The 21,356-nt window shown below is 41.4% G+C and overlaps 2 gene segments (V, D, J or C); both read right to left on the reverse strand.

Moving 5' to 3' along the window:
- LOC145512638 (T cell receptor alpha chain MC.7.G5-like) overlaps positions 1-21,356 on the reverse strand; it is a 331,485-nt gene that overhangs the window by 101,783 nt on the left and 208,346 nt on the right.
- LOC145512631 (T cell receptor delta constant-like) overlaps positions 1-21,356 on the reverse strand; it is a 488,648-nt gene that overhangs the window by 15,424 nt on the left and 451,868 nt on the right. Inside the window, 1 exon segment of the C gene segment in view lies at positions 824-891. Within this exon segment, the coding sequence occupies positions 824-891 (68 nt within the window).

A 21,356-nucleotide genomic window follows, 5' to 3' on the forward strand; every position in this document is an offset into this window, starting at 1 on the left:
CACTGGAGATTACAGTCTTTTTTTTTTTTTAAACAAGACACAATTGAATTAAAATGTCACTTAAATGACACGAGAAGATGCCTTCTGAGTTGAGCACAGACCTTTGACAACATTAGCATCGATTCCTTTATAACAGTTAATTAGTGAGTGGCCCTGCGTACCCTTAGTGAGGAAGATGGACGCCACGAGCCCTTAGGGAGCTACACCTGGCCATGTCCTATAGGCTTTAAAGAAAGCATGGCACATCCACTTTCTTCCTCGCTAGTCACCTAACTTCCATTTGCAAACAATTAGAAACAGATTTCTGGAACTGGTTCCCTTTTTCTGAAGAAAAATGGAGTGGCACCAGCCTACTTACCCTGGCCTAAGCCTCTGTGCCCAGGAAGCTGATGCAGTTCTGAGCTCTCCTAAGAGCTAGTGTTTGGCTTAAAGATCAGAATTCTTTATATCTGGAGCCAGCTTGATAGAGTCACCCAGACTCAGCCTCAGCCTAGCCTTGTACCTGGTCAGTTATGACTCTCCTGGAGGAGTTGGGCCAATGATTGTGTGGTTTCTACAGCCTGACCCAAAGCTCAGGCATTGGATAGAAGCTTTTTCAGTCTCCCTGAGCTGTGTGGGGGTCTTTTACAACCCCCAAATCTACTTTTTTAAAAAACAACCCCCTCCCAGTTGCTATGGAGGAGCTCAACGGTAGTTCATATCTTCCCCAAACCCCTCCCCGACACAGTTTTGGTGCTATTATTGCCCATTTCACATTCCCTGATATTTCCACCCCCTGAGATGGAGGATTACCTTTCAAAGAACAGATAAATGAATTACTTACTTGGTTCCACGATGAGGCGGGTCCCTTTTCCAAAGATGAGTTTGTCAGTCTCACACAGAGATCGAGGGCTTTCCAAAAACCTCAGCAGGGCTCCCGCCTTTCTTCTTCCTATCAGCTTGAAGATGGGAGGATCTTAAGGGTTTGGCTCTTTGAAAGATGGCACTTGATGTTCATCCAACTGGTTCATGCTCATTTAGTCAATCGCAGAATCGTAATTGCTTTTGGGTTTGCTTTTGGAAGGCTGCTGTCTGAAGAGAAAGTAAGAGCACACAGTCCTTATGGTGGACATTTCCTGTACAGGACATTTTGTGAAGTTCTTGGAATGGTTGCTTTCTGTTATTTTTAATTTTTCTCATTTCCTAGATACACACTTAACTCTCAGTCTTAGAGGATGAGTGTTGCCCAGGGGATGGGTCTTGGATCCACGACTATTCCAGAGTCAAGGACTTCACAGACACCAGAGCTGCTTTAAGTCAGACAACATGTGGCATATCCACAGTGACAGCATGAAGCATCAGTCCTGTGGTGAGGATTTGTAGTATATTCAGTGTTAGAATGAGTAGCTACCACTGGTGATGGCCTAAAACCAAATCCCTGTCTTTAAATTCATCTTCCCACACTGCATAGCAAAGCACATAGGCAAATGTCTCTAGGAATCTGGGTTCAGAAATTCCATATGACTCTTACAGTAGAAACCAAGACAAGGATAGTTTTCAAGGATCACCTTTTTGTATTCCTCAAATATGGGTGAAATACCAAGAGAAAATCCAAGAGAAAACAGCAGTGAGAGAGAGGCCAGCAGTAGCAGCTGGCAGGGACAGTTGGGGGATGGGGATGGGAGTTGGGGTGTCACCTCTTCTGGTTCGGACAATTTTCTGGCATCCCTTCTGGGTCATAGAAGAAGGAAGGACAGCTATTTGCTGTGTTAGTTCCCTAGGGCAGGGTAGCCGGGCTATGGATTTCCCAGGGAAATGTCTTTTGGGCTCCTGCAGTTTTTGTACAGGTCTCTGTGGGGTTTGTATCACCGTGCGTATCCCACCCACAATGCTACAGACCTTTATAAAAACCTCTGCTACGGTTTTACCCAACGTAGCCTCTTAGAACTACAGGGCCAGGTGTTTTCTCCAAGTCATGCTCCAGCAAGATCAAAAGGATTTGGCTTAGGTCAGGGTCGGCTCCCCAGGTGTTTCTGTCTGAGGCTCTTCTGAACCCCTGGCTAGATCTTTCTTGGAGTTTGTGACCAGACCAGATCATATCATGATGTCTACTTCCACTGTGCCTTCTGGCTAGTCTACTCTAGATGGTTTCCCCAGAAGAGTTTGCCAGACCTGAATGTCTCAACTGGATTCTACAAGCTGTAGGTAGGCAAAAAACGTCTGTGGCTAACATAATTTCTCCTTTATCTTGCTCAACTCTCAAATTAATTCTCTTTACTCCACTTTGCACATGGGGAGTATCATACAACCAACAAAGGACTTTCACATAAACTTAGAGTTTTATCTTCTCCATTGACTCCCTGGTGCTAAATTCAGGGCTAGTAGCCCATATGCTACTTAGTGTGACTTGGAAAAGATGACCTGCTGGGCGAATGCAGAGGTAGACCCTTGGGTTCGTGGTGAACAGAGGGCTGCTTTGTGAGCTTTCTTAAAAGCTTCCCTTTCTCCAGCTGATGCAGCTCCACACCAGGATCTTGGTTCAGCCAGCAGAACTCAAGCTGAATTTTAACCCTACTTCTCCCCTAGGCCAAGAGCTGATTAATATAGATGCTAAGCCTTGGAGAGACCCCAACTATGAAATTACCTTCCAAAATTTATGGCAGCTCCCCGCTTAGTTCAGAATAAGATAGTTTGGAACACAGGCTTTTGCTTACCTTTCTAGTCCTATATCTTATACCTTACCACATGCTCCCTTAAACTCAACTGCCTCAGACTACTTGCTTTTGGAAAGAGCTATGTTCTTTCATTCTTCTTTGCTTTGCCCTGTGATTGCTTTTGTCTGAAATGCCCTTTCTTTTTTTAGTTCTCCAGTTTGGTCCCTTACTCACTTCCTTAGATCCTATTGAGTTGCTGGTCTGAGCTTAGCTGTGGATGTCCCTGGGAAGTCCTAAGTGACTGCTTAAGACTAGACTGTGTTAGATGTACCCCTTTCCCTGAATCTTTTTGCATCCAGTGCTGATCCCTATCATTGCTCTCAAAACCCCATTCCTTTCATCTTCATTAGGTAAAGACCCTTGAGAGAAGAGATTTCTCTTGCTCATCTCTGTGTCCTCTGTTCCAGCACACTGTCTCACTGATTGAGTGCTCTGACAGTGCCTTCAGAAACTATTTTAGAGATGTGGTATCTCATATTGAGAAAGGATAAGCTTGAGGTGACAGAACCAGGGCCAGAACCCATTCCTTGTCCCCTGCTCTCTCTGACCCTGGGTGCCCGATGAAATACTATCTTACATTTGTTTATCTGAAATACTATCTTTATTTGTTTACATAGTTATCTGAGAATAACTGTGCCCAGTTATTTTCACCATTAGTTGTAAATAACTGGGTTTTTAACACTAGCCTGAGTTAAGCATCATTGGCTTCTCTGGTGGCTCAGACAGTAAAGAATCCGCTTGCAATGCAGTAGACCTGGATCAGTCCCTGGGCTGGGAAGATCCCCTGGAGGAGGGCATGGCAACCCACTCCAGTTTTGTTGCCTGGAGAATTCCACAAACAGAGGAGCCTGGCAGGCTACAGTCCATGGGGTTGCAAGAAGTCAGACATGACTGAGCGACTAAGCATAGCACAGCACAAGCATCACTGAGAAGATAAATTTGTTGTACTTTGCTCCGTGTCATGAAATATATTCCAAAGCCAAAGAGAAATGAGTTCTGTGTTGTCTACATATTTGGAGTATTCAAATTACTTTCTTTCCACTAACATGAGTCATCAAGGATGAACTGTACCTCTGGAGAAGCATCCTAGAATGTCATAGATAAAACAGTCTTCAAGGATCATATGTTCACTTCCCTATGTGTCCAGAGGAAAGAATCTAGAAAGATCCAGAGAGGTTTCACAACTGGCCAACTTGAAAAGAACATACAAGAAATCAAGTATCCCAATGCCTAGTCCAGTGATAGTTTTTGGTACACTTAAACTTTGGTCTTTTATTTTGGTCTCTGGTCTTTTATTATGACATTTGTTATCTGAAAGTGTCTTAGCATCTGTTCAGTCCTCCAGCTGATCTTTTTCTCTGGAGTGCCCTTAGAATGGCCTGGGGAGCCTGGCATTTTCTTTTTTTATGTAGCTTTTCATTGTTGTAGGAGATGCTCTTCTGTGGGAAAGAGGAGGGGCAGGCCCAGGGTGGGTTCATCCTGAATTTCATCTCTTCCTGGTAGGAGGCTGGGTCATTCTCACTGTCAGAGACGTGCATTCTCAGAGGGGATCAAAGGACAAGGAGGGTCTGAGGGTACTGAGTTTATCACGGTTTCTCCAGTCCTGGGTGGGATCAAGTTTCCTGCTGGAGACTCAGAGCACTTGGAGAAAATTTATGAGGTGCCAGGCCAAGAAAAGAAATGGGGATTGAACTGGGGCATCCTAGAGCTTTTAATTTTGCAATTGTAGACTCTGAACTTGCTTTATTTATCTCCACCCCCTGCTCCTGATATTGACATGTACTCTTTGAAGGTTATAGACAAACTGCAGTGTATTCAAAGCTGAATACACTTGGCTATTGAAAAGACTTCCAACCACATACAGGCAGGAACAGCTTGGGAGGTACTGGAGGTGTATGTTTGATCACAGTCTTCAGATAAGCTTATTAGAAGACAGTTGGGTTTACTTGTAGACGTATGCCTTCTATCTATTGCAATATTTTAGTGTGGTTGAAATATACAAGCAAAATTTGGCCTTATACAGACAAACATGTAGTTCAAAAAAGTAGGTTAGCTGCAATTTGAAATCTGAAAATGTTCTAATGAACTTTTCTTATTCTTTTCCATTAAAATCCTCTGGTCTAGCCTGTATTTTGGTTGAAACTTTCACCCATGCATGGTTTTGTAACATTATCCATTAGTCTTTTTGCAAAATAATTGGTTCACTGAGTTAGGCGATTTCTGCATGTTGGCATATTTCGTTATACAGTATCAAATGTATCACAATAGTTACTATGACCACCAATATTTTAAAATCAGAACAGTGTTTAAACACTAGGGAACCATACAGCTCATATGGCAGATACAAGTTACCCAAATTCTGTTTTTAATATATATATTTTAAACATTTTATTTATTTATTTATTCTTGGCTGTGCTGGGTCTTCGTTATTGTGCTGGCTTTTTGTTAGTTGTGGAGTGTGGAGGCTAGCTTCTAGTTGTGGTGCATGGACTTCTCACTTCAATGGCTTCTCTTGTTGCAGAGCACGGGCTCTAGGTGCTGCCGCTGCAGTAGTTGCGGCTACTGGGCTCTTGAGCACAGGCTCAATAGTTGTAGCACTCTTGGCTTAGTTGCTCTGCGGCATGTGGGAGCTCCCAGATCAGGGATAGAACCTGTGTCTCCTGCATTGGCAGGCAGATTCTTTACCACTGAGCCACCAGGGAAGCCCCTAAATTCTAATTTTTGCCTGAACACTTAGATTTTTATCATCAGCAACAACAGTCCATTGTTTTTCTTGATGTGCAGGCTCAATTCATTTCCAAGAAAATACCTGACAACTACCAAGATCTGATTAACTGTGGTTTCTCTGCGAGTTATTCTGTCAAGCAAAATAGCTTGTTCAGCCATGAAGAAGTGGCTAGTTAGGCTTGTGACTAAAACAATTGCTCACATGTTTTCCCTTGAGATAATCTAATAATTTGGAATGCACCAGAAGTGCTCTGTGCGTACTTCCACTTTTGTCACACATAATACTAAGAAGACATATACTCAAGAGTGGAGATTTAATAAAACTAATAGTTTTACTGCTTTTACAATGTTACAGCCTGAACTGTATCCTTCCCAAATTCATATATTGAAGTCCTTATCCCTTGTACCTCAGAATGTATCCTTCTTTGGAGATAAGGCCTTTAAAGATAAGGTAAAATGGGCCATTTACACTGGATTAGAGTGGACCCTAATCCAGTCTGACTGGTGTACAATGAGGAAATTTGAGCAAACCAAGAGAAGAGACACAAGGGATTTGCATGCACAGAGGAAAGTCCATATGGGGGCACGGGGAGAAGGTGGCCGTCTCCAAGTCAAGAAAGGAGGATTCAGGGGAAACCAACTATGTGGGCACCTTGATCCTGGATTTCTAGCCTCAACTGTGAGAAAATAAGTTTCTATTGTTTAAACCACCAAGTCTGTGGAATTTTGTTATGGCAGCCTAGTCAATTAATATAGTCAATAACATTTTTAAGTGAAACTGGCTTTTTACCCCCCTGCAAATATAGAAATGAAGGATACAATGATCTCTAATATATAATTAAGACTTCTGTCTTGTTTCATGTTGAGGGGCCAGGAGTTTTATCCACCATTGCTTTTGTACCATTAGGGCAAATGTCAACACAGAGAAAAAGGCAAATATTGTTTTGATATTGTTATGAAACTTGGTCTGACCTCATGGAATCCCTGAAAAGGTCTTTGGGTCCTTTGTGGTTCATGGAATACCCTTTGAGAACCACTTGTAGTCTATGCGGTTTGTGCTGCCAAAGCTGCAATGGCAGCAGTCAACCCAGGCTTTCTCTACTACTTCACCACTCTCTAACTTGTTTATTGGCGATTAGCCTATCAACTGTAACATATGTTTTCAGTACCCATACTATATTTCTGCAGCAATATTTCAAGCTTTCCATTAAAAATGTTATTTATATCTTTAAATGACAGGTAGTTAGGAGGGCGACTTGAATTTTTGGCAAAACCTTAAAGGGAAGGAATAGACTGAATTGGCTTTCATGGTTAATGAATCAAGCAATACACTTAGCAGCTGGACAGGAAATAAAAAGGGCCAGGGTTTTGAACTGAGACCCATAGGAAGTCCCAAGAATGGATAAACCTGGTCAAGTTCTCCTCAGTCAAGGAGCCCCCAACACACTTTGTCTTTTGTTAAAATCTTCGCCTACCTTCTCTGTGATGCCCATCTTGTGCAGGGAAGTAAGCTTGAGAGTCTACTGCTTGGAGTCCTTGGGGCATCTGTAGAGACCTGGCACTGCCCCACCCCCACACAAGTGGAAGACTGGATTTGATCTATAGTCATTATCTCAGATCTTGAAAGACAGTGACTTTAAGATATATTATTTATGCCTATTTCTTGAATTAGAATAATTCAAGATCTGCAACATCATCCCTGGCAGTTTTCTCATTAATTTTACCTGTGTATTCACTGACAGAGTCCTTTTTGTCTTAGAAATATGTCACATGAACATACAGTTTCAATTTCTTGAAACATCATTGGATTCAGGGTTTCTTTGAGCCAAGCAGCATTCTTAAGAAAGCATGCTAAAAAAAAAAGGGTACAAATGAACTTATTTACAAGGTGGAATTCTTGTATTCTTGCCTGAGAAATCCTATGGACAGGGGAACCTGGTGGGCTACAGCCCATGGGGTTGCAAAAACAACAGTGTGGTATCTTAGAACAAGGATCAAAACTTCAACCCCTGCATTGGAAGGCAGATTCTGTCTTTTATAGATGGTTTTTAGAAACAAGAGTTCAGTCAAATACTGTGCATGTAATTTGGTTACTAACTGAAGTTTCTTCAATCTGTAATAATTCTCCTTCCATTGCTTTCCCTCCACTGTACTTGTGGTTTGTTCCATCACATTGATTTTTGAAGGGGCTGGGCCTGTTGTCCTGAAGAATCTCTCACTTTCTGGACTTGTCTAGTTGTGTTTTTAGAATCTGACTTGTTGTTCTTCTGGCTCCCTTGCCTCCTGATAGAACTAAAAGCTGGATTCAGTTCAGTTCAGTTCACTTCAGTCGCTCAGTCTGGATCGACTCTTTGCGACCCCATGAATCGCAGCACGCCAGGCCTCTCTGTCCATCACCAACTCCCAGAGTCTACCCAAACCCATGTCCATCGAGTCAGTGATGCCATCCAACCATCTCATCCTCTGTTGTCCCCTTCTTCTCCTGCCCCCAATCCTACCCAGCATTAGAGTCTTTTCCAATGAGTCAGCTCTTTGCATGAGGTGGCCAAAGTATTGGAGTTTCAGCTTCAACATCAGTCCTTCCAGTGAACACCCAGGATTGATCTCCTTTAGGATGGATTGATTGGATCTCTTTGCTGTCCAAGGGACTCTCAAGAGTCTTCTCCAACACCACAGTTCAAAAGCATCAATTCTGCGGCACTCAGCTTTCTTCACCATCCAACTCTCACATCCATACATGACTACTGGAAAAACCATAGCCTTGACTAGACGGACTTTTGTTGGCAGAGTAATGTCTCTGCTTTTAAATATGCTATCTAGGTTGGCCATAACCTTCCTTCCAAGGAGTAAGCGTCTTTTAATTTCGTGGCTGCAATCACCATCAGCAGTGATTTTGGAGCCCAAAAAAATAAAGTCTGACACTGTTTCCACTGTTTCCCCATCTATCTCCCATGAAGTGATGGGACCAGATGCCATGATCTTAGTTTTCTGAACGTTGAGCTTTAAGCCAACTTTTTCACTTTCCTCTTTCACTTTCATCAAGAGGCTCTTTAGTTCTTCTTTGCTTTCTCCCATAAGGGTGGTGTCATCTGCATATCTGAGGTTATTGATATTTCTCCCAGCAATCTTGATTCCAGCTTGTGTTTCTTTCAGCCCAGCGTTTCTCATGATGTACTCTGCATAGAAGTTAAATAAGCAGGGTGACAATATACAGCCTTGACGTACTCCTTTTCCTATTTGGAACCAGTCTGTTGTTCCACGTCCAGTTCTAACTGTTGCTTCCTGACCTGCATATAGGTTTCTCAAGAGACGGGTCAGATGGTCTGGTATTCCCATCTCTTTCAGAATTTTCCACAGTTTATTGTGATCCACACAGTCAAAGGCTTTGGCATAGTCAATAAAGCAGAAATAGATGTTTTTCTGGAACTCTTGCTTTTTCGATGATCCAGCGGATATTGGCAATTTGATCTCTGGTTCCTCTGCCTTTTCTAAAACCAGCTTGAACATCTGGAAGTTCACAGTTCACGTATTGCTGAAGCCTGGCTTGGAGAATTTTGAGCATTACTTTACTAGCATGTGAGATGAGTGCAATTGTGTGGTAGTTTGAGCATTCTTTGGCATTGCCTTTATTTGGGATTGCAATGAAAATTGACCTTTTCCAGTCCTTTTCCAGGCCACTGCTGAGTTTTCCAAATTTGCTGACATACTGAGTGCAGCACTTTCAGAGCATCATCTTTCAGGATTTGAAATAGCTCAACTGGAATTCCATCACCTCCACTAGCTTTGTTCGTAGTGATGCTTCCTAAGGCCCACTTGACTTCACATTCCAGGATGTCTGGCTCTAGGTGAGTGATCACACCATTGTGATTATCTGGGTCGTGAAGATCTTTTTTGTACGGTTCTTCTGTGTATTGTTGCCACCTCTTCTTATTATCTTCTGCTTCTGTTAGGCCCATACCATTTCTGTCCTTTATTGAGCCCACCTTTGCATGAAATGTTCTCTTGGTATCTCTAATTTTCTTGAAGAGATCTCTAGTCTTTCCCAATCTGTTGTTTTCCTCTATTTCTTTGCATTGATCACTGAGGAAGGCTTTCTTATCTCTCCTTGCTATTCTTTGAAACTCTGCATCCAGATGGGAATATCTTTCCTTTTCTCCTTTCACTGGCAAGAGTGAACGTCGACATTCTAGGAATCAGCAAACTAAGATGGATTGGAATGGGTGAATTTAACTCAGATGACCATTATATCTACTACTGTGGGCAAGAATCCCTTAGAAGAAATGGAGTGGCCATCATGGTCAACAAAAGAGTCCGAACGGCCGTACTTGGATGCAATCTCAAAAACGATAGAATGATCTCTGTTCGTTTCCAAGGCAAACCATTCAATATCACAGTAATCCAAGTCTATGCCCTGACCAGTAACACTGAAGAAGCTGAAGTTGAAAGGTTCTAGGAAGACCTACAAGACCTTCTAGAACTAACACCCAAAAAAGATGTCCTTTTCATTATAGGGGACTGGAATGCAAAAGTAGGAAGTCAAGAAACACCTGGCATAACAGGCAAATTTGGTCTTGGAGTACAGAATGAAGCAGGGCAAAGTCTAATAGAGTTTTGCCAAGAGAACACACTGGTCATAGCAAACACCTTCTTCCAACAACACAAGAAAAGACTCTACACGTGGACATCACCAGATGGTCAACACCGAAATCAGAGTGATTATATTCTTTGCAGCCAAAGATGGAGAAGCTCTATACAGTCAGCAACAACAAGACTGGTAGCAGACTGTGGCTCAGATCATGAACTGCTTATTGCCAAATTCAGACTTAAATTGAAGAAAGTAGGGAAAACCACTAGTCCATTCAGGTATGACCTAGATCAAATCCCTTATGAGTATACAGTGGAAGTGACAAATAGATTTAAGGGACTAGATCTGATAGACAGAGTGCCTGATGAACTATGGACAGAGGTTCGTGACATTGTACAGGAGACAGGGTTCAAGACAATCCCCATGGAAAAGAAATGCAAAAAAGCAAAATGGCTGTCTGAGGAGGCCTTACAGATAGCTGGGAAGAGAAGAGAAGCAAAAAGGAGAAAAGGAAAGAAAAGGCTGGATTAGGCTTTGTTTATTTTCTTAGTTTTGGCAGGAATACTGTGTAGGGGAGGTCATGTCCTGAGTATGATATCATGTCAGGATAGACATAACGACTTGATGAGGCTAAGAGCCATCACTGGGGTAAGATGGTGGCAGAAAAATCTATCTTTTGTAGAGTTTTATATTTCCATTTCAACCAGCAAATACTTTGAGACATTGCAAGGTTTTAAAGCTTTTTCTTTATTGGGCTTGAAATAATTTTTCCAGCATGATTGTTTGCCTGAAGCAGGATGTTAGTTCACATTTTTTCTTCCTACAATTGTGAATCCCTATAACACCAGAAAGAGGTGTTATAAATTCATCACTAAATGCTGAAACATTAATATCTAAAAGAATTTGCTCTTTCAGAAATTGTAACCCAAGGATGACATGTTCCATACCTGCTCTATAAATGAGAATTTCATTAAAAGTGTGATATCTCTGAACTGCAAATGAGTTCTTTTTTAAAAATTTTATTGAGCTGATGTATTATATTTTTTGAGGCAGGGGTCCCCAGCCTTTTTGGCACCTGAGACTGGTTTGATGGAAAACAATTTTTCCATGGACAAGGGCAGATGGTTTAAGGGATGATTAAAGCACATTATATTTATTGCACACTTAATTTCTATTATTATTATATCAGCTCTACCTTGGATCATCAGGCATTTTATCTCGGAAGTTGGGGACCCCTGCAAGCCATGAGCTCAGTCATTTTGAACAACCTAGAAGGAAACCTAGGTATAGCTTTCTTCCTCCATGAATTTATTTTTCTGTTATAGACTCACAAAGAGCATTGTGGTATGGTTCAGTTCAGTTCAGTTCATTCACTCAGTCGTGTCCGACTCTTTGCGACCCCATGAACTGCAGCACGCCAGGCCTCTTTGTCCATCACCAACTCCCGGAGTCTACCCAAACCCATGTCCATCGAGTTGGTGATGCCATCCAACCGTCTCATCCTCTGTTGTCCCCTTCTCCTCCTGCCCCCAATCGCATCCAGCATTAGGGTCTTTTCCAATGAGTCAACTCTTTGCATGAGGTGGCCAAAGTATTGGAGTTTCAGCTTCAACATCAGTCCTTCCAGTGAACACCCAGGATTGATCTCTTTTAGGATGGATTGATTGGATCTCCTTGCAGTCCAAGGGACTCTCAAGAGTCTTCTCCAACACCACAGTTCAAAAGCATCAATTCTGCGGCACTCAGCTTTCTTCACCATCCAACTCTCACATCCATACATGACCGCTGGAACAATCATAGGCTTGACTAGATGGATAACAGGTATTATAATGCCAGGATGAAGGGGTTAATCCCTGTGCTCTAGGATCAGACATGAGCAGGGTCAGAAGAGTGAAGGACAGGCCAGGACTAGTCAGCTCTTAGACCTGTGGGATTCACATTGATTGATTTCTCTTCTGATTGATCAGAAATTTTCCTGAGTTCCCAAGAAATATCTTTCAAAAACACATAGTGTAAGTGGGTGGGGATAAGTGGTGCATTTGCTCTGGGATGAGGAGAAAGAAGATTCCTTCACTTTGAAATAACGTACCCAGTTGGGGTAGGTCTTGTGGAATCTTCAAGGACCCAGTTAAGGCTCATCTCCAAGAGCTCTTCCCAGCTAACTCTACTCAAAAAAAGAATTTACCTGCCACGTCTCTTTACTTACCTCGTGCTAACTCAGGTTTTCCTTTGAAGGGTCTGTACTCTTCATTTGTCTAGTGTTACCTAATAACTATCTTCTTGCTATCTCTACTCCCTCATTTGACAGTTTTCTCATAGAACAAGACACATGAACTGTCAGGGTTTGAGGATTTAGTGTTATATTTTCACCTTGCAGATCTGCTTTTAGTTAAAGTCCTTTAGAAATGTGTTACAAAAGCTGTCTATTTCAATCAGTAGCATTCAGTTCACAACAACCACTTTCCAAATACTCGTTTTGTTTCACACTGAGCTTATGAAAAGAGGAATTATGTAAATAAGACAGACATGGGTTCAACTTCTTGCCTTATCATATACTCCTGAGTGACCCAGTACTCAGGGTAACATGTGTGCATGCATGCTGCTAAGTCGCTTCAGTTGTGTCTGACTTTTTGCGACCCTATGGACCGTAGCCCTCCAGGCTCTTCTGTTCATGGGATTCTCCAGGCAAGAATATTGCAGTTGGTTGTCATGTCCTCCAGGGGATCTTCCTGACCCAGGGATCGAACCTGCAGTTCTTATGTCTCCTGCATTGGCAGGCTGGCTCCTTACCACTAATGCCACCTGGGAAGCCCACACAGACTCACAGTCTATTAATTTCACTTCCTATACTTCTTCCATGATGTGCTCTTTTACATGGCCATGAGTATATGTTTAATAAATTTTGCTAAAATGTGAGAGATTTATTTATTTTGATGACTTTGGTGATACTCGTTCACATTCTGAACTATTGCAAGTAGACATGTGAGGAAAATCTCTAAAGAAAGGTGTCAGGGGCATAGGGGTAGTAAGCTCGTATATTATTTTCCTCTGACACTCAGAGGTTGGTTCCTGATGCTGAGACATATGTAGCGGAGCATAGCTGGGGTTTTTGAACAAGGGTTTAGTACACTTCAACCTCTGTGGTACGTAGTCACAGTAGAGCATAGCTTTACAATTACCCTCCTCTTCCTTTGATCTTTTCCTTGGCAGCTTGCCATCACCACTCTATGCCATCTAGAATATCTCAGAAATATCCTTTCTCCAATGCTGTTATTGTGTTGAATGCTGTGAACTCATGTAAGAACTAGTATAATCATACAAATTCATAAGTAATACAGTATGAACCTAAAAGATAAATTGGCAAAGGACAAGTGAAGAAAGTCACTCATCAGATAACAAACTTAGAAAAATGTTATATGCCTCTAGCGATAAGAATGTAAATAAAGCATCAATTGAACAATTTTAAAAAACAGAATTAAAATTTTAATTTAAGCAATGTTTTATTAGAAAAAGTTATGTTCCCAATGCTGGTAAGATGTTGGTAACACTATAAATTGCTATATATTTATTGGAAGCCAATTAGTTAATATAAAAATGGGGAAGATACTAATACTAGTTTGAACAAATATCTTCACTTTGGGAAATTCTCTGTGAGAAAATACCATATACGTTTAAATGAAAGGTCAAATTCATTATTCTCAGAGAAGGGAGAGTCCCCTTATATTTGACTGTTTGCAAAAATTACAAAAAGCAATATTATAATGCTTTCACACAATTGTTTGATTTTTCACTGTTAAGTACAATTTAGTGAAGATCCTTTTACCAGGAATGATCTTCATCAAGGCAGATGCTACAATACTCTGGAAGTCAGCTGATGAGATTAGTGAAAAAGATAGGTATAATTTAACAAAACTTAACTGCTTTTCTTGGGATTATATTTTTAAAATTATGTGTTCAATATTGTTTAAACAAATCTTTTAAAATGAATGTTTTGTTGCTGAGATCATGAATACTCAATTACAGGCTAAGTGGAAAAGCAATAGCTGTAATATTTTGTGAATTAGTTCTGTGGTTTAGAAATGTTTTAGTGATGACTTCATACATGGATTCCCAATGTGCTTAATTTAAATAATGTAGGCACATTGTAGACACATGATATGCTTGGAAAATATTTGAAGATAAAAAACAGTTCTAGTGATGATAAATACATCAGCTTAAGTTGCTACTAAAGAAATTAAAATAAATTTTATGAACTAAGAATGGAAAAATTTATTTCAAAATCAATAAACTATGTAGTATGTGATTTAAATTAAGTATGTGTAACTGAATTGACATATTAAACATCTGAAGTAAAAGTTCACAATTTTACTTATAACCTTAATATGTTTATATATTCAGGTTTATTTTAAATTTTATTTTAATCTTCTAATCGAGGAAAAGTGGGAACTTACTTCATATATATACATATATACTATTGTTGCTAAGTCATCTCAGTCGTGTCTGACTCTGCGACCCCATAGACGGCAGCCCACCAGGCTCCTCCATCCATGGGATTTTCCAGGCAAGAGTACTGGAGTGGGGTGCCATGCATATGTAAATAATATAGTTATGTGTATGTAGTTACATATATATAAAGTTTATCTCATATTACATATCGCAATTTTAAGTAATGGAAATGTTACATATGGATATATTCCTTAAAACAATTTTTACCATTGGAGAAATGTAGAAGTTGCCCAAATTCTCCATCATACAAGAACTGATTGATACATAGCAAGTTTCTAAGTGCAGTATTAATGTAGATCATTAAAGATAGTGATCAGTATCAGTATCTAATAACATGGAATTGATTTTATAATGTAAAAAATGATGAAATGTGTATATGGAGTATGATTCCATATACACAGTATGTAATAATCTATACATCAAAAAAGAAAACTGGGAAGGAATATACCCAAATAGTAACTGTAGTTGTTTTTGGTGTCAGTTGAGTTTTTTTCAATATGGATACTGTAATGAATTTTAGGAAAGGAAGAACTCAGGTCATTGAGTTCTAGCTCCCAACCACACAGACAATCTGCCCACCTGAACTCACTCTCTGACATGGATGTTTCTTTCACGGCTGAAAAATGGCAACAATGCAAACGTATTCCTGCTATTAAATTAAATAACACACATTTAAATTTTATTTTTTTTAATTGGTCTCAATTCTGGGCTTCCTCCTGAATGTAAGAAGAGAAGTGCCTGCTGGAAGACTTTCGACCCTCCTTGTCTGATCTGTGCCGAGTCTCCAAATAAGAAAGAAGAGACTTCAATCTTTCATTTTGGGCAGTACCCAAAGCTTTGAAAATTCTGCCATGGTTGCTTTAGTCCTTAGCTCATGGCTCTTAGGGCTCAGCTGGTAAAGAATCCGTCTGCAATGCAGAGACCCCAGTTCGACTCCTGGATCGAGAAGATCCCCTGGAGAAGGGATAGGCTGCCCACTCCAGTATTCCTGGGCTTCCCCGGTGGCTCAGCTGGTAAAGAATCCGCCTGCAATGCGGGAGACCAGGGTTCGATCCCTGGGTTGAGAAGGTCCCCAGGAGAAGGGAAAGGCTACCCACTCCAGTATTCTGGCCTGGAGAATTCCATGGACTGTATAGTTCATGGGGTCACAAAGAGTTGGATGTGACTTTCACTTTCATGGCTCTTATCTCTATTAAATACAATGCTCTCTCTCTCTCACCCCAACCCCAGAAAACCTAAAGCCTCCAACTGTTTCCATTGTTCATTAAATTAGTGTGAACTGGGTTCTGGTAATTTCTTGATACCAGGTTTTGATGGGAACAGAATAAAATCATATGAGGGATGTGGTAGGGAGGGTCCAAAGGGCCCAGAAAGATGAGAATGAGGAGCCATGGATGACCTACTTTACAGTCTGCAGGGATGGCAGCTGGCAACCTCCCTTAGCTACTGCCAAGACTTTGGGTTATTCCAGCCACAGACAAGCACTTCTTTTGTAATATCTGCAGGATTTGAGGATTCAAGGATTCCTTGAATTCTCATACTTACTTTCAGAGACACTAAGAAAATATACATTGTAATACTGATAATTTTATTTTCTAGAAATCTCAGGTTAATATCAATTCAAGTGATGAGCGCTCTGAGTCCACATCAGTATTTTCCTTGGTACTAACGTCTTTGTGTCTTGCCTTGTACTTTGTCCCTGTGCTTCCTATTTTCCTTAGCTCTACCAAGCAGGCAGGGCACAGAAGGGACCACTTTCTTAGGTCACAAAGGTAACAAAAGAAATCTGTAGACTTAGGGAAAGCCAGTGAACAATCTTTTACAGACAATTGGGGTTCAAGGACATTCTTGCAAGATCTGACACAAACTAGTAGTAACATTCTGATGAGCAGAATCCCCAGCCCCACTGTCCTCCATGTGGAGAAAGGAAAGGTCCTGCTGCTCATAGCTTTGAAAGCCTGTCCTGTGTGTGATGACTACTTGGATTCAGAGAGTGAGATGGGCAAGGTCAGTGATTTAGGAAGGCATTCTGTTCAAGTTTTGGGTAGATTTGCAGGCATGCCTAAAGTACATGTAAAGTTGTAACACTTGCTTTTTAATAATTCCCTTGACTCCCATTCTCTTAAAAACTTAGCCATAACTCAGATGTCTCAGTTCTCAACAGGAAGCATTAAATCCCTGAAGATGCTCAGGAACAAGTTTCCCAGGCTGTCTCTTTGGGCAGGAGTCAGATGATGGATGGGATCAGAAGTATGGGAACTTCTGAGAAGCAGATTCTCATGCCCTGCCCTGGGGGATGCTTCCTGGGTAGTTGGCGGTTGTGCCCCACATCTGCTGTGAACTGGCTGAAAGCCAACAGCTTTTCTTCTCTGAATAGGAAAGGAACTCAAATGTGGGGTGTTAGGGGGTACAAGAACCGCAGAATGTGGACAATTTGAGTATCTGGTGCCTCATAAGGAAGACTCATCTGTTGGGTTAGGTGGGTGGTTAGAAGCCTGAGTTATCAGGGGACTTGAGGAATTTCTCAGCATCCAGGTCCCATGCCATGCATCCCATCACTTTCTACTTCTCTCTTAGAATATAGGGTTTTCCAGGATTATTAGCCATTGTGTATAGTCTGGCTTCTGGGATCAATGTGATGGCATCAAAAATGCTGAACAAGGAGATCTCCCTCCAGATGTGGTGGAGACCAGATGGCTTGGGGTGTGGACCAAAAAACAATGGGAGAACCATCCTAACCCCTGATGGCAAAACCTCTATCAGAGAGAAAGCCATTGTAGGAAGAAGGTGTGTATGATTTTTCTTCTGTAAATAGAGGTTAAATAATTTCAGCACAATATTGTCCCTCCATACACTCGATCTGCACTGATAATTGAGTTAATTAGTGTATGTAGGATGGAGTCTCAATTTTCATCACAGAATTATCTGTATGCAGAAACTATGTACAGGAAGCAGGAGAAATACATCCAAATGTAAAAATGGGATGATTAGAGACCTGCCTTATACTTAGCTCTTGAGTCTGCATTGCAGAGAGGGAACGATTTTAGTCTGCAGTCAGATTCATTTACTTCACTTTTATTATGAAGACTAATGAAGACTATGTTGACTTGGTGCAAGCTATTTTTGACTAGATTCGATCTATCGTAAACAGATGGCAGAATGAGTTGTGGTGTCAGAGAACACAAGTATGTGAGAGAGTTGAAGTTTCTCAAGTGACAATGCTTCCTTCTACCACTGAAGACCTACGACCTGGACAGTTACCATCACAGTCCACAGAACTCACGTATCCCAGCCTTTGTCTTGGAGCTTCATATATTCATTATCCTGTAGAACCTGAGATTCTTTTTTGAGACTTTAGAGAAGTAATATGTCGATAGCCCACCTTTGTCCAGTGGTAAATTCCAGTCATGTAGTAGCTGGGCCTGGATTTAGGTAGAAACTTGTGTCCTGTGTTTCTGAGTCAGGCATGTTCAAGGAATATCATGGAGTTCAGACTCAGCCCCAAAATGCTTTTCTGGGGACAGATCTCTGAGAAAAATGTCCTCAATTGACAGAAAAATTCCTTAAAGCAATTATCCTTCAATTGAAAAATAAATACATTTAAAAAAAAGAAAAAAAAGTTCTCAAATGCTAGAAGGTGGTCCTTACTTTCCAGTCCTACATGGGCAGAGGTAGGATTGAGAAGCAAAAGCAGGAATAGGAAGGGATCTGTTTTGTACCATTTTTTAGTTGAGATACAAATGTTCTGGAAAAGTTCATTGTTGGAAAATGTCAAGCTCAGGGTGAGGGAGGCAGGGAAGAAGAACTGAGAGATGAAAGTTTCTGGATTATCAACCCTGTGTTGTTATTGTTTAGCGCCTCAGTTGTGTCTAACTCTTTTGGGATCCCATGGATTACAGCCCACCAGGCTCCTCTGTTCATGGGCTTTCCTAGGCGAGAATACTGGAGTGGGTTGTCATTTTCTTCTCCAGGGGATCCTCACTATCCAGGGGTTGAACCCATGTCTCCTGCATTAGCAGGCTGATCTGTTACCACTGAGGCACCAGGGAAATCCATCCACTCTGTGAGTAGATGTCAAAGGAGAAAGTATGAATTTATAAAGTAGAAACACAGGATTAGGGGAAGATATTAAGGAATAAATTCAGCAGAAGACACTAAGTGGAATGTTTACGGTTGCTGTACGTCCCAAGGTCTCCAAGCTTGAGATTTTTGCTCCCAATAGATGCATGGGATAAGAGAGAAGTGGAGGAGGAAATCTCTCCATAGAGGTGTCTGAAGAAATTTAAAAAATTAACTCGCACATTGCCTTGTAATAAAATGAGCAGGTGTAGCAAAGCCCTATTGGAGTTAGCTTTAGAAAGGAAATACTGGAAAATACAAACAGGATAGAATATTTACAGGAAATGAGAAAATTCCATGCTTAGTGAATGGGCAGGTTTAACACAGTTTGTAACATGCAATTTTCCATCAGAACCTTGAACAACTTTTTAATGAATTTGGATCTGAGTGCCTTGTATAAATTAAAAATGGCAGCTGATATTTTGTGGGAATTCATTCAGGGAGTCATGGGAAAGTTACTCTGATATCAAGGTAGCCAGGTTGAAGAATTCACAAGGAAATTCCATTTTTAGCCCTACTACAGTTCCTGTACAGGTCTCTGTGATGTTTGTATTGCCGTGGTAGTACCCCACCCACAGTACCACAGAGCTTTACAAAAACCTCCCTTTGGTTTTGACCTATCTGGCCTCTGAGAACCCGCATCCCAGCATTTTTTTCTAATTTGAGCTATAGTAAGATCAAAGGGTCTTGGTGGTAGGTCAGGGCAGCCTCTCCCGGGTGCTTCTTTCTCAGACCTTTCTGCCCTGCTGCTGAGATCTGCCCTGGAGTCTGCGACTAGAATGGACTTCAGAAATCATGACATCTTCTTCCATCTGTGTTTTCTGGCCAGTCTGCTCTCAGATGGTTTCCCATAGAAGAGTCTGTCAGATCTGAATGTCTCAACTGGGTTTTACAAGCTGTAGGTAGGCAGAAAATATTTGTCGTCAATGTATTTTCTCCTTTAACTTACTAAGCTTCCCAATCACCTCTGTCTGCCCCATTTTATACTTGAAGGATGTTATACAGTAGAAAGGGCTTCCACATAAACTTAGAATGTTATCCTCTCCATTGACTATCTTCTGGCTAAATTCAGGACCAGGAATGCTACTGTGTGTGACCTGAAAAAAGGCACCTGCTGGTAAATGCAGAGGCAGCTCCTAGGCTTCATGTTGGCAAACAGACGGCAACTTTGTGAGCTTTTCTGAAAGGCTTCCCTTTCTCTAGCTGATGAAACTACACACCAAGGCCTTGGCTCAGCCAGCATACCTCAAGTTGAATTTTAGCCCCACTTATCCCCTTGGCCGAGAGTCCTTGTGCCAGACACAACCTATGTACCTGGATGCCTTGGCTCTAGCCAAATTCACTCCATGCTTTTTATTTATATTCTTGTTGAACTTCATCATCATACTCCTTTTGAAATCTTTTGTCTGGTGCTCTCAAGACCCTGGTTTTGGTTTACTTTGATATTTGTGTCCATCACTGTGAAAATAAAGGGATATACTGGGTCATCAAAAGAGACCTCATTAAATATTAGCCATCAAAGAAGACTGTGAATTTTCTTGCTGTTGCTATCAAGAGGGACCAGGATTGAAAAAGGTTGACCTTCTCACTTTCGCTGGAAGATCTTACCAAAATTCAAGTTAAATAATTAATTTGAATTTCAATTTTAGGTATAAACTTGTTACTTCCTCCCACCCTTCATGTAACTGCATCCCTGCCCCATGAACTCCAAGTACCTTCATCTCCATACACACAACCTAACACTCTCTTGCTGATTAAAGAACTCGAAAAACAAGAAAACAGAACAAATGTTGTTTTCTCAGTAACAGATAATGTAGCAGGGCTTGGCTTGAGCAGAGAATGGAGAATGTGAACCTCATAGAGGGAGGCCAGGAGGGAAGAAAGCATTGAACTCAGACTGTTAAGTATACCTGGTTTAGGTGCTAATCTTTGAAGTGGCAAGAAGTATATTGCTGGTATGCTGAACAGTAACTTTGGCTTCTCACGAACCCCCGTGAGGCTCACTGACTCTCTCAAAGTGCTGGTGCATAGGCTTTCCCAAGCAGCCATCAGAGACTGGTTTTGCATGGAATTAGCTTTAAGAAATAGAAAGTAGGAGATGTAAAGCAATTACAATCTCAGGTATACTAAAATTCTGCAACTCTGTGGTTATGGGGCTGTGAATCTTGCAATCCTGTGGCCGTGGCAGAGAGGTCTGGGATCTGAATCCTGAGAGGAATGGAGCTGTTGTGTCCCAGTGCTTCACTCCTCCTTGTACCAGGAGGATCTTCCAAGGTCTTTGCCAAGGGTCTTTGCAGGACCCCCACTCCATGTGGGTGTACATCCCACTCCATTGACTTTGGGACATGGCCACAGTTGTGGGTGGAGGTGACAGTGCCTGTTCCAGGCTGAGGCGCCATGTGGCATGACATCATGGCTTTGAGCCAGCACTCCTGAGCCTTTGTCCTCTAAAATGAGAAGGGTGTGCTCAGTGGTGTTGCTTTAGCCTGGGTCCCAGAACAAAGACACAGCCCTGAATGCAGCCCACAGTCTGAGGGCAAGTCCAGCTGGTCTGCAGACCAATGAGCAAATGCAATATATATTTGTTGTAAAGCAACTGCAATTTTGGGAATGTTTATAATAGACAGTTTGAGCCCTCTGAGTGTCTCTGGCAGCAATGGGGTTTGATTCTAAATGTGAATTCGCCCCTCCTACTGTCTTGCTAGGGCTTCTCCTCTGCCCTTGGA

The sequence above is a fragment of the Giraffa tippelskirchi genome, chromosome 7, assembly GCF_054371585.1.
Source record: "Giraffa tippelskirchi isolate mGirTip1 chromosome 7, T2T-mGirTip1v1.2.pri, whole genome shotgun sequence".
Classification (NCBI taxonomy): Eukaryota; Metazoa; Chordata; class Mammalia; order Artiodactyla; family Giraffidae; genus Giraffa; species Giraffa tippelskirchi.